The sequence below is a fragment of the Capricornis sumatraensis genome, chromosome 8 (genome assembly GCF_032405125.1).
Source record: "Capricornis sumatraensis isolate serow.1 chromosome 8, serow.2, whole genome shotgun sequence".
NCBI lineage: Eukaryota > Metazoa > Chordata > Mammalia > Artiodactyla > Bovidae > Capricornis > Capricornis sumatraensis.
In genome coordinates this window covers 100,122,369-100,135,433 of record NC_091076.1, presented here as the reverse complement: position 1 = coordinate 100,135,433, position 13,065 = coordinate 100,122,369, and the positions used below count along the sequence as shown (strand labels likewise).

The 13,065-nt window shown below is 50.4% G+C and overlaps 1 protein-coding gene across 1 annotated transcript; it reads right to left on the bottom strand.

The window, feature by feature from the left end:
- Positions 1-7,465: 7,465 nt before the first annotated feature.
- Positions 7,466-8,521, bottom strand: LOC138083678 (testis-expressed protein 19.2-like). The gene has a single exon (XM_068977501.1). The coding sequence runs from the start codon at positions 8,519-8,521 to the stop codon at positions 7,466-7,468; it is 1,056 nt and encodes a 351-aa protein (XP_068833602.1).
- Positions 8,522-13,065: the final 4,544 nt, after the last annotated feature.

Sequence of the window (13,065 nt, the reverse complement as noted above, 5' to 3'; positions counted from 1 at the left end):
TGAACAGTATGCAAAGGCAAAAAGAAATGATACCAGATGAGCGCCCCTCCCCACCCCACCCCCAGATCAGAAGATGTCCAATATGACACTGGGCAAGAGGAGGACGAGCAGAGGGCAATTACTAAGAGCTCCAGAGAGAATGAAGACACTGGGCCAAAGTGGAAATGACACTCAGTCATGAATGTGTCTGGTGGCGACCAGAAAGCTATGGCAGAGAGTGTCATTTTCAGGGCAAGAGGCCCAGGGTCTGAACCAGTCAACGCCAGACCCTGAACAGGTTGCAGAGGTTTCTCCACATGAGAGTGACCTTTGGCTGAGGATTCAGGGCCTTGGATTCTGACAGGGCACCTTCTGTTTCTCCAGGTCTCAGGGGGCCTGAGCCAGGCTAGAGTCCAGCTGAGGGGCCACACCAGCTGTGGGGGCCCTGAGCCCCACCAGTCTGGCATGAACTCGGCTGGTTTGAAGTTTCTCGGCACTGGCCTCGCACTGTTTTGGGGTTGGATGCCGTGTGGTATGCACACACTTGTCATATGCGGCCTGGCACAGGATGAACCCCAGACAAGCATGACTGTTCCTAGAGTCTTAGTACAAAGATGAGCTCCAGGACCCAAACTGGAAACCACCCCCCCTCCCACCCGGCCACATTAGCACTTTTCCCGGCATCGCAGGGAGTGTTCGTGGGCACCAGTGCTGCCAGGATATTTGTTGACATTGCAGAGAATCTCAATTGTCACAGAAAGCGGTAGAACAGTCCTCAAGGATGCTGCCGCATCACATCTGGCTGGGTGACCTCGGAGCCACACCCTCCCCTCACCATTTTGCTGAAAGTTTTACTTTTGTTTTTGGTTCGAAGGATTCATTAACAAAAGAAACACTTGTCACACAATAAACAATTTCAATATTAACTAGATTATTTGGCTTAATTTCAATATACAGCCATTAAAAGAAGAGAAATAGAAACAAGAGAGAAAAGTAACAGCAGATACATCACCACATGGGGCCGACCAACATCCAGACTAAGACAGAGCTGGGAAGTCCCTCGACCACAGCCATATGGAGTCCCAACTGGGAAAACGTCCGCATCACGCAGGTGAGACTTCAAATTGCACTTTTGGAGGCTCCCGCTTATAATCCCAGGATGCCAGCGGATATCATCATCTGTGGGTGTGCAAAAATGCAGCTCTGGTTTTCCTTTAACTTTTACAATTTTTTTGTTTCACGTTGTGACTCACGAGATTTTCCGGGCCCCAGGGAGTTGGCCAGAACTCCAGGGGCTCAAGAAAATCCAAGCCCCATTCCCTTTCTTATCCAAAGTGCCACTTGACCTGCTGGTAACAGTTTGTGTCTTTGCAAGTAGGCACATAGTCCCGGCAAGATCAGAAGTCAGTCAGAGGCCTTCTCTCCAGCCGCTGAAACCTGAACAAGACTTCCTCCATTTTAATTTCCTAACACCGCCCCCTGCCCCTTTGCTGTCAAACCCAGCTCAGTGACATAACACCCCCACCCCCGCACCCCACTCACAGGCTTCTGCATGGCCTGGGTTTCCATCTGCAGGGGAAGGCTGGATGGGCCGCCCCTTTGCCCTTCTTGATGCTTCTCTGTGTCTCTGCTTCACCCAGACTGTGGACACAGGCTACAGACGGGGTGATGATGTGACCGCTGTGTGTTTATTATTTGCACAGTAGTTCACGTTCATTTTAGAAGCCTTGGAAAACGCAGATAAGCAGAAAATCCTTCCCCAAAGGGGCCTTGGCCAACATCTGGTTCTCAGTCCTCTAGGTTTGTGTAGAGGACCCGCCTTGGGGTCCAGCCCTCTGCACCTTAGGGTCCTGGGGTTATTAGTCAAGTCTCCTATTGACTTTAATTCACTAGACCTGCCCGAGGCAGGAGGGACCTAGGAACCAAGGTACCTGCTCCAAGGCCCTGGGAACAGACCCAACACCAAGGACGCATGCAGGCACACTCAGACACTGCACACCCGCACTCACACACATGACCAGCTCACACTCACAGCAGGTCTGTGGGGCTGGGGTGGCAGCAGAGCTGCACCGGGGATGGCTTCCACATGCCCCCAGCCCCCCAGACAGGGCTCTGCCAGGAGAGAGCAAAGGACCCTGAGGGTGCAGCCCCCTGACTCCACAGACCAGAGAACAGAGGCCAGACAGCTCAGAGTCGGAGTGCTCGGACGTTTTCAAGGACAGGCTCTTAGTTTCGGTTCTGATGAGAGCCAGGCTGGCACTGGGCTGGGGCTCCTTTCTGGAGGCTGCGGTTTGGGGTGGGGACACACAGGCCGTGCAGCCTGAAGTCACCACCAGGGGGCGCCATCGGGAAACAGTGAGTCAGCACCAGAGGTGCAGGCCTGGGAGCAGAAGCTGCCGCCCCAGGGCTGCGCCCCAGAGTCGTTGGGATCCCCAGGAACCTGAGGGGCCTGCACAGGCCACCGGGGCAGGGCAAGGGCTCCTCGAAGCTCCCAGTTTCCGTAATCTTTCACCACCCAAAGCCATGGGTGTGATTCAGTCTTGTCTTTACGTGCTGGTTTTGTCTAGTTGTGGGTCTTTAAACAAAAGTGCAACGCACAGCAGGAACGGGGGCACCTGAGCAGGGTCCTCGCCATATCTATGCTCCTGCTTCCAGGCGAGGTCCTCATTCGGCCAGGGGTGGGCATATTCTTCCCACATGGAGCTGGGAGCTGAGGCGTTAGGTAAATAAAGCAGGAGGCGTGGCTATGCCTCTGTTGGGGACTTTGTCTGCCTGTCAATGTCCCCTGAGGGCACAGCCCCCTGCTATCCCCTCACAGAGTCCTCTCACGGTTCCCCTCATGTTGCTCACATGGCTGTTCCCTTGATATTCTCCTCACGGCATCTCCTCAGGATGTTCCCTCCTGGCTTCCCCGGATGATGTTTCCTTCCTCGCGGGGTCTCCTCCTTATTACCCCTCGTGGCGTCCCCTGAGCCTGTTCCCCTCGTAGTGTGCCCAGTGGTTTCCCCCATGGCGTCTCCTCACGAGGTTCCCTTCACGGCTGCCCTCATGGTGTCCTCTCGTGACATCCCCGGATGACGTTTCCCTCATGGTGTCCCCTTGCGGCATCCTCTCATGCTTCTCTCTTCGGAGTGTCTCCTCTTCGGGTCCCCTCATGATGGCCTTCGGGCTGTGCCCTCATGGCGTCCCGCACCGTGTGCAGCAGCGGGGTCGGTGGCGGTGACGAGAGCGGCCCTCATGCGCCCCGCGGATCCTCCAGCGCAGGCCGGTCCACAGCCCACGGGCAGGGCCGTCACGGGGCGGAAGCGGAGTGCGAGCGACCTGCGCCTGCGTCCCGGGGCTGAACCTTCCAGCTCATTCTCCGAACAAGCTTGGGTTTTCTCTGACCTCAAAACAAATAAATTAAACTGAAATAAATCTTAGAGATGGTTTTTAACCGAAAAATGAGTTATTCATGGAGCGCCTCAGCCATTCACTCAGATGAGAGACGGTGACAAGCCTGGTCTCCATGAGGGCAGGCGGCCAGTCACTGAGGTCGCATTGCTATGGTTTGTCCAGAACGTTTTATCCTCAGCATTTTGTCCTAGACTCCTAGGAAGTGTGTTTTGAAGGAGATGCTATTTTTACAGGGTGGTGAGAGAAAAAAAAGTCTACCAGCAGCGTCCCAGGTTTGCGCCTGTGCTGTCTGGCGTGTTTGAGTGAAGGTCTGGGGCTGACGGGCTCTGTGTCCACGGGGCCGCCTCTCCGTTTCACAGGTGGGGCCAGGGTGGGCGGCTTCGCTGGATCAGCATCACTCAGGCCTTTAGGATCAGAGACTTTCCTCAATCCGTGCACCCCAGAAGCGTGAATCCTAAGTCCCCTCGGTGGCCTGGTAGGCAGAGGCGGGGTAGCTGGACCCAGGTCACAGGGGTCAGGCCGCCTCTATGCCTCACGGGAACCAGGGGAGCCCCAGCCTGGCTCACAGGGCAGCATCCGTTCCTGCAGGTGGTGGCAGGGGGACACGCGGAGACCTGAAACCAGGGTGGAAGGTGAGCCTCCCCCACCCCCTGCGCACTGGGGAGGCAGCGGGTGCGAGTCAGAGGGAATCTGAGCAGAGGCGTGCTGCGGCCTTCCCTCCTTGGGAACCTTCCAGCAGGGGAGCCTGTGGCCCCAGCTCCAAAGGCACCCCGACTTCCACATGTCTCTAGGCAGCAGGGCGGGGAGCACGGACAGGGCCACGCCCAGGGGCACACTGGGCTGGTGGCAGAGGTAACAGCCTGTGCCGGGGTCCAGCCCTGGTGGATCCAGGATGATTCGAAGGTGTGGACGGAGTCGGCGTCCTAGGAAAAAACTTATTTAATTATAGATATAGAAAGAGTTCTAGAGACGGATACTGCAGTAGGAAAATTAGAGGAGAAAAGGAGGCTGAATAACTTGGTTTACATGAAATACCAATCACCACCTACGTAGGCCACAGGCGTCTTTCCATTCTCCCGAAGGAGAGGAGGCACTGAGGCCTCCCCGGTCCCATCTAAGAAGTCCAGGCAAAATTGGCAGGCTTGGTGAGTACCCACATTCCAGATGGAAATTCAGCCAGAAAATCGGGGAGCAAGAAAAAAGTGACATGGGGGAATCAGTCTTTCCAGAAACTGATCCCATTTCTTTATTTTTGGGTTTGCTTATATACCTTTTGTTACACATCGGGATGAATACCGAGTCACGCCGGGGTCAGCAGTCCTGACCTTTATCAAAATCAGGTGCTTCACATAAATGTATAAAAAAGGTCTTAGGGGTTTTACATCATCTTCTGGCCATGAGACCTGCTGACATTTTACGACCCTTTCTGATAACCAAAAAACTTATTTTTTCCAAGGGTGTTTTTTCTTAAACCAGGCACCACCCTCCAAATAAAGTTGCATTCCTATAGGGTGAGGGTGTAGTGAGTTACAATCAAGAAAAGAATTTATTTAACCCAAGGTTAACATGATTAATCTTAAAGGTTAATACTTATTTCTCCTATATGCTAGTTATATTCATTATAAGAGCAGGGAATATGGAGATTTAGCAGCAAACATCAGCCCAACAAATGAAAACCGTTTCACCAATGTTCCCCTTAAGATCTATTTAGTCTTAAGATAGTGATAAAGTTACATTTTTACATAGCAAGGACACAGTGATTTATAACAAAGTACAGTGATCTATTACAAAAGAGAAAATTCATTAACTCAAAAAGTCTAGTATTGCTAACCTTAAAAACTACTATATTTCCTTTTCTATATTCCAAAAACATTGATTAATATATTCCCAGGTGCCTAAGGATATGGAGGCCTGGTGGCAATCATTGACTCAACAGTGAGAAAAGCCCTGTGCTAATCAAGACTCTCAAAATACTCCAAACTCTCTGTGCTGTTTATTGTTGAGAGGTAGTAAACAATCATGTGTGTAGTGGCAGGAGTATGGATAATCCTGTCACACAAGCTAGTCTGTCAGCAGAGAGGTTTGACCTGAGACACCCTTGTCACACCCAGGGCAGGGAATTAGCAGCAATTATTGGCACAACAAATGAAAAAAACCCTTCACCAATATAACTCCTAACCAACCCACTATATGACAATTTCCAACTTCCCAAAGGAATTTGCCTTTAGTAAGTCTAAAACATCTCGTGCCTCTCACGGTCGGGAGGCTGTAAACAATCACATGTGGCTGGACGAATCTATACAGGCGGGCTAGATAACCTTCAGAGGAGTCCGTAAGTTGAAACACTCTTGTCACGCCCAGGAATTTTTATTGACTTGGAGGTGCACGTTTACTTCTTCTCCGAGAGAACCGGTGGGAAACAGCCCCCCATAAAGTCAGAGGTGTAGGCGAGAGCATGAGACAGTAAAGTAGATAGACTCTGGTTTGGGGGGTAGATGCTCGGGAACAGGGGGTTTCCTGAGGCTTGATCACGCCTTTGCGTATGCCAAGCCTCCTTCCTCATGACCTTTGCCATGGGCGGAGTTCGTCACGATGGCTCCTGGCAGGGCTGACTCTTGCTGGAAGAGACAAGACTGAGCTTTCTGCCAGTGGTGGGAGCAGGGAGCCATCGATGGCAAACAACTCTCAGTGACAGTGCTGACAGGTGCCCAGTCCCTTTTGCCCCCTCACTAGCCACCCCCACCCCGCCTGCAGTGACCCTGCCTGCCTGAGGCACCCATGAGACAAGGGGCGCGAACCCACAGCCATTGTCTTCCTACATGGGAAGATGGGCACGCTCACCATGAACTTGAGGGCAGGAGGTCTGAAACCAGAACCTTTGCAAGAATAGGTGGCTTTCAGCCATGATGGGGAGATGGACATTTTGATATATCTGGTTTCAGCTGCTAGCTGCCACATAAACTTTATGAAAGAAAGTAAACAATATTGCTACATTCCATGGAATTAAATACAGTAAACCCAGCTGGTTTGTGTGGCCATGGGATGTGGATGGGAACCCCAAACACTGGAGGAGGATCAGCCAGATGCAAAGGCATTTTTGAGGGTCACTCTGTGGCTTCCCTGGAGGCTCAGATGGTAAAGAATCCACCCTCAATGCAGGAGACCTGGATTCGATCCCTGAGTTGGGAAGTTCCCCTGGAAATTGGAAAAGGGAATGGCTACCCACTCTAGTATTTTTGCCTGGAAAATCGCATGGACAGAAGAGCCAGGCAGGTTACAGTCATAAGGTTGCAAAGAGTCGGATAGGACAGAGCACACACACACACCTTTGCTTACATCTTTCCCACACAGGGTCACCCTAGCTTTCCTAACCATCACTAATCTAGAAGCTATAGATTCTTAGCCATCCTGGACAACTGTGCCTCATGAAGTAGGAGTTGCTAGGATTGATTTGTCCCTGAGAGGGACAAGACAAGGAGAAGCAACAAAGATTTTCTGCAGAAGAGCTCTGAACCACACCTTGTTGCAAACTTGATGACTTTATTTCCTTTAAACTGACACACAAAGAGACAGAAACTAAATAGCCAAACCACATAAAATAGCCAGTCTTTGAAACAAGGTCTCTCACACTGCAGAGTCCTCAGTGCTGATAACCGGGTCCTGTGGAGCCCACTGAGTAAAGATAAGCACATATCCCTGTGGTCCCGACTCTACCACCATTTTCCCAGGAGTTACACTTCAGACATCCCTCCCCAGGGTAGGGCTGTTACATAGATCGATTGCCTGTTCCCTTCTTCACACATCACACAGCATCCTTTCACCCAGCACATCCCAAATAGCTCAGATTCCTAACTCCATGACATCTGACAGAGAACTTCCCTCCCAGTTATAGGTATTTGTGTCCCTTTTTCCTGATGCTGCAGTGAGCCCCATTTCTCAGTCTCTGGGCCACTCATCATTGTTTCTCTCCAGGCCCAAGACCTCATTCATTGTTAATGGCTACTGGGGCTGTTGTGGAGAGGTCAGTCCTTCCCAGCCTCTGGTGTCCTAGGGAAGCCAGGACAATGGTGACCACATGGACCTCAGTCCCTCAGTCCTGGGACCCTGGGTTGAGGGGCTGGAAATGTGGCAGCTCTCCCAGGGCCAAGGCTCCCACAGCAGCCAGGTTCTCCCCAGGCATTCTGGGCCCACTGGGGCTGGAATCCCCTCCTTGGGCGGAGGACTGTGGCCTAGAGGCTGAGTCCCCCTCCGCTGCCTCCCTCATGGCCCAGGGTGAAAAAGAGAGGATGGTGAGTCCCCTCTTAAGCAGGACCGAGTCCGCAGGTAAAAGATCTACATTCTGCTCCAAAGACGAGGATTCCAGAATGCTTAGATTCCAGTGGTGCAGGTCTTGCATCTGGGGTACATCTTGGAGTCTCACCACCCACCACTCATCAGGCTCCAGCAGCAGTTTCCAACACTGGCCTGGGGTCCTCCAGGCCCTTCTTGGCTTCATCTTCTGGAGGTAGATGACATCACAGCAGCCCACCAGGGAGAGGACCTGCAGGTCCAGTAACCAGGCCTTAGTCTCAGCAGGGTCCGTGTTTTGGGTGGTGCCCAGCTCCAGTACCATGGGCTCCCCCAGGGGCAGGTCCACTTTGAAAAACCCCCGCCATGGAGGAAGGGGGCTTGGCCAGTGGGAGCAGGTAGGGAGTCCCTCAAGTCTCCAGGGAAGGCCCTGGGTCCAGTCAGCATCTTCAGCACCCAGGCCCAAAGGTACCGCATCCTGAGGCTGCAGCTCGGTGGGCACAGTGTGATTGTGCAAGCCCACATCTTCTGACTCCACAGGGCCTGATGCCAGGGTGCCTGACCCCCAGCCCACAGCCCCGCCCTGTGCAGGCTGCCCTTGGCCCTGCCCCCAGCTTGGCCCCATCCCCGGGGATGACCCCTGCTCAGACCACACCTCGGAATCGTCCATCAGCTCAGAGTCCCAGTCTTCATCTTCCCAGTCTTCTGACTCCAGCATCCGTTTAAAGTCCAGAAAGGCAACCTTGAAACAAGCGAAGCAGAGCCTTATCTGGCTGCCATGTTGAAGCTGGTACAACCAGGACACATAGAGGTAGGACAGGCCCTCCGCCACATACCGCTTGCTGACTGGAGGGCACATGGCCAAGCGGCCTGCCTCCTGAGAGAGAGACAGCAGGAGCAGGGGTGGCTGTGATCTTAGGGGGTCTGGCCCACAGGTGGGGGCACAGTAAGGTGCAAGGGGCAGGGAGGAGGGGCAAGAGAACAGGGAGGAGAAAGACGAGGATCACCAGGAGAAGAATTTGGGATGGCGGTGGATGAACTGGGTCAAAATAGAGGTTGGAAGGGAAGAAACTCTGGAATTAACTTCAGCTGATGCAAGCGTTCTGTCCTCTGGGAGCTGCAAAGAAAAGCAGTGAGGTTAGGGCCTCCCCCTAACCTCAGGGGAGGTTAGGGCAGGCAGGTGGGAGCAGGTGCCCTGCAGGGAGGAGCAGGGCACAGGGGCCCTTGGGCTGACACCCAGCCCTTTTACCCTGTCTCTGCTCAGTTTAGCTGACCTAGGGCCTGTGGAACACACAGCCTCCTCTCACCGCGCCCCACATCCCCCCATCTCAGGAATCCTGTTGCCCCAGCAGCCTCACCTGGGGGAAACTAAGGGAACCTGACAGAACCTGACTTACCCTGAGACAACCTGAGAGAATCTGTCAGAACCTGAAGGAACTTATCAGAATCTAACCAAATGGTTAACCTGACTTAACCAGATGGAGCGTAACAGAACCACCGGCACCTGAGCTGGCCCGTCTGGCCCGGGGCCACACTGGAACCTGGGGCTTTTCAGCCTCCAAGCCCCACACTCTGCCAGCCTGTAGGCCCCAGACACACTTCTTATTCCAAAGGGCTCTCACCCTCCCTGGTGGCTCCCTCCTGTGGGTAACCCTGAGGGGAAAGGAGGGATCAGAGCCAGTCTGAGCATTTAAAGGGCCATTCCCCATGGTGCTCTGGGCTCATTTGCCTATTTCCCATGAGCCTCAGCCCACCAGGAAATAAAACTGCTGAGTCATCCTCCTTCCCCACCCCCATCCCAGATGAGTCTGCACAGCCTCCAGGGAGGGCAGTCTTATTCCCCTAACCCTGTCCCCAAGGTGATTGTGTCTGTGATGTTCTCTCCTAGAGGGTGAGAAGACTATCCCCATCACTCTCAATCCACAGGTTTCTGAAATTGTGCAGGTGAGCGTCTCCCTCATGGTCACTGTCCCATCCCGGGTCCTGGGCGACCTGCTTGGTCAAGGGCCCTGTCCTTCAGTGGTTGAAATGGATTCCTCCTTGGTTAATTTTTTTTTTTTTATGAATATCAGAAATTGATTGCCAATAATTTACTTTTTTATCACTGAGAAATGGAATATTTTCTGGCATATCAATAAATAAGAATGTCACTGCCATCAGTGGATTGCAGCCCTCTGATATGAGCCAGTGAACCCTGAGGGAACTCAGGAAGGAGAATACCTGCCATCTAGACTGTAGCCAGCTCCCTACCAGTGAGCCCTGAGGAAAGAAAGCTCAGGGTGTGAAAACAGAGGAAACTGGCCCCACAGAGCTGAGGTGCATATCAAAGGAATGATTTCAGGGAGCCCATAGGTTTGCATCTTCCCATATACAGAAACAGGCTAAATTCCTTAATTTGGGTTATCTGGTTTTCTTTAATTTACAAAAAAACTTTTGATATCCAGGCTACTTGTCCTTTGTTGCAAAACTTCTACATAACCTGCTCTCCCACCTCTGCCTCCTTGGAACAAACAGTTCTCTCACACTTGTTTCAGATGCTACCTCCTGGGCTTAAGTCCTAAAAATTTCTGCTGAATGAAACATAACTTTCAACCTTTAGGTTGCATTCAATCGACGACAACGCATTTCTGTCTCTTTAGCTCTTCTCAGAGTGGAACACTTTTAAAATAAAGTGTTCTTTAAACAAACACTTCTTTTGAAAATACATTTTAACCACGTTTTACACTTTTGTGGTTCACGGTTTCATTTTGTTCAAAGTCTTTAGTTATGATGAAATGTGTCCGTCTGTTTTCAAGAAAATATTTTCTTGGTCTTTGTAAAGAACATCTTCAGTTCTCCAAGACCACAATGTTGGTTTTTTGTATCTTCATATTAATGCTTTCACATTTTTTAAATTTCCTTTGCTTCTTAATTTTTAACTTAATTTAAATGTAAGTTGTTTTTGTAAGAAAAAAAATTATAATACAAGAGAATACATACAGATATCCCCCACATTGCAAAAGTTCTCTTGATGCCACTTCTTTTTTATGAAAAGTGAAAGTGAAAATCGCTCAGTCGTGTCCAACTCTTTGCGACCCCATGGTCCAATCCCAAAGAAAGGCAATGCCAAAGAATGCTCAAACTACTGCACAATTGCACTCATCTCACATGCTAGTAAAGTAATGCTCAAAAGTCTCCAAGCCAGGCTTCAGCAATACATGAACCGTGAACTTCCAGATGTTCAAGCTGGTTTTAGAAAAGGCAGAGGAACCAGAGATCAAATTGCCAACATCCGCTGGATCATGAAAAATGGAAGAGAGTTCCAGAAAAACATCCATTTCTGCTGTATTGACTATGCCAAAGCCTTTGACTGTTTGGATCACAATAAACTGTGGAAAATTCTGAAAGAGATGGGAATACCAGATCACCTGACCTGCCTCTTGAGAAACCTATATGCAGGTCAGGAAGCAACAGTTAGAACTGGACATGGAACAACAGACTGGTTCCAAATAGGAAAAGGAGTACATCAAGGCTGTATATTGTCATCCTGCTTATTTAACTTATACGCAGAGTACATCATGAGAAACGCTGGGCTGGAAGAAGCACAAGCTGGAATCAAGATTGCTGGGAGAAATAGCAATAATCTCAGATATGCTGACACCACCCTTATGGCAGAAAGTGAAGAGGAACTAAAAAGCCTCTTGATGAAAGTGAAAGAGGAGAGTGAAAATGTTGGCTTAAAGCTCAACATTCAGAAAACGAAGATCATGGCATCTGGTCCCATCACTTCATGGGAAATAAATGGGGAAACAGTGGAAACAATGTCAGACTTTATTTTTTTGGTCTCCAAAATCACTGCAGATGGTGATTGCAGCCATAAAATTAAAAGACACTTACTCCTTGGAAGGAAAGTTATGATCAACCTAGACAGCATATTGAAAAGCAGAGACATTACTTTGCCAACAAAGGTCCATCTAGTCAAGGCTATGGTTTTTCCAGTGGTCACATATGGATGTGAGAGTTGGACTGTGAAGAAAGCGGAGCACCGAAGGATTGATGCTTTTGAACTGTGGTGTTGGAGAAGACTCTTGAGAGTCCCTTGGACTGCAAGGAGATCCAACCAGTCCATTCTAAAGGAGATCAGTCCTGGGTGTTCTTTGGAAGGAATGATGCTAAAGCTGAAACTCCAGTACTTTGGCCACCTCATGCGAAGAGTTGACTCATTGGAAAAGACTCTGATGCCGGGAGGGATTGGGGGCAGGAGGAGAAGGGGACAACAGAGGATGAGATGGCTGGGTGGCATCACCAACTCGATGGACATGAGTTTGAGTGAACTCTGGGAGTTGGTGATAGATAGACAGGGAGGCCTGGGGTGCTGCGATTCGTGGGGTCGCAAAGAGTCAGACACGACTGAGCAACTGAACTGACTGAACTAGACTGCACAGTCCATGGCATTCTCCAGGCCAGAATACTGGAGTGGGACCCGTTCCCTTCTCCAGGGGATCTTCCCAAGCCAGGGATCGAACCCAAGTCTCCCACATTGCAACCAGATTTTTTACCAGCTGAGCCACAAAGTCCTACGTTAAAATCCATTTCTGAAATCCCAGGCTGTTTCAGCTTATGAAAGGTTTCATAGGTAGGCTTTGCTTGAATAATGGGGGAAATCTGAGAATGGCTTTTAAAATAATTTGCTAAATTGATCACGTCATCTAGCCCTTCCTTCCAAACTTCCAACCAGTACATCCAGCTGCATCTGCATCATCTCCCCAAGGACGTCTGACGACTGTCCCCAAGTGAACGAGTTTTCATCTAGGCCCCTGGTCAAAACACCTGGGTCTGCCAGAAGACCCACCCACCTCTGGAATTCAATGACAATAAAATTCCTTGGAGCAGTTGTTTCCCAATTTTGCTGCATGTTAAAATTGTCTTGGGACCTTGAGAAATCCCACATCATAGTATGTGGCAGACACCCTGAGGTGACCCCCTATGGCAGTCATGACCTCCTCCTGACTGGAGGGGAAAATGTGAGTTGCTTCTAACCAAGGAAGTGGCAAGGTAATGGATGTCATCCACTTGATTACATTATTTTATAAATACATACATACTGCATATATTATATATGACACATTATTTTCTATACATACATATACTACCAGATATTTCTATCTTTATACATATACATATCACCTACATGTACACATGTGCAGACTCTCGCTTTGTCTCCCATGTACTTAAGGAAGGAAAGCTCCATGCTGTGAACTGTGGCTGGAGGCTGGAGGTCTGGGGCCCCCGACTCTCATCTGCTGGGCAGGGACAGTGAGGTATAGGTGGATACTTCAGGTGGTTTGGAAGAGCTTCGGACTTAGAGGCTGGGAACATTCTGTGACCTATAGGGACACCCCCTGGAAGCCTGGGACACTCAGA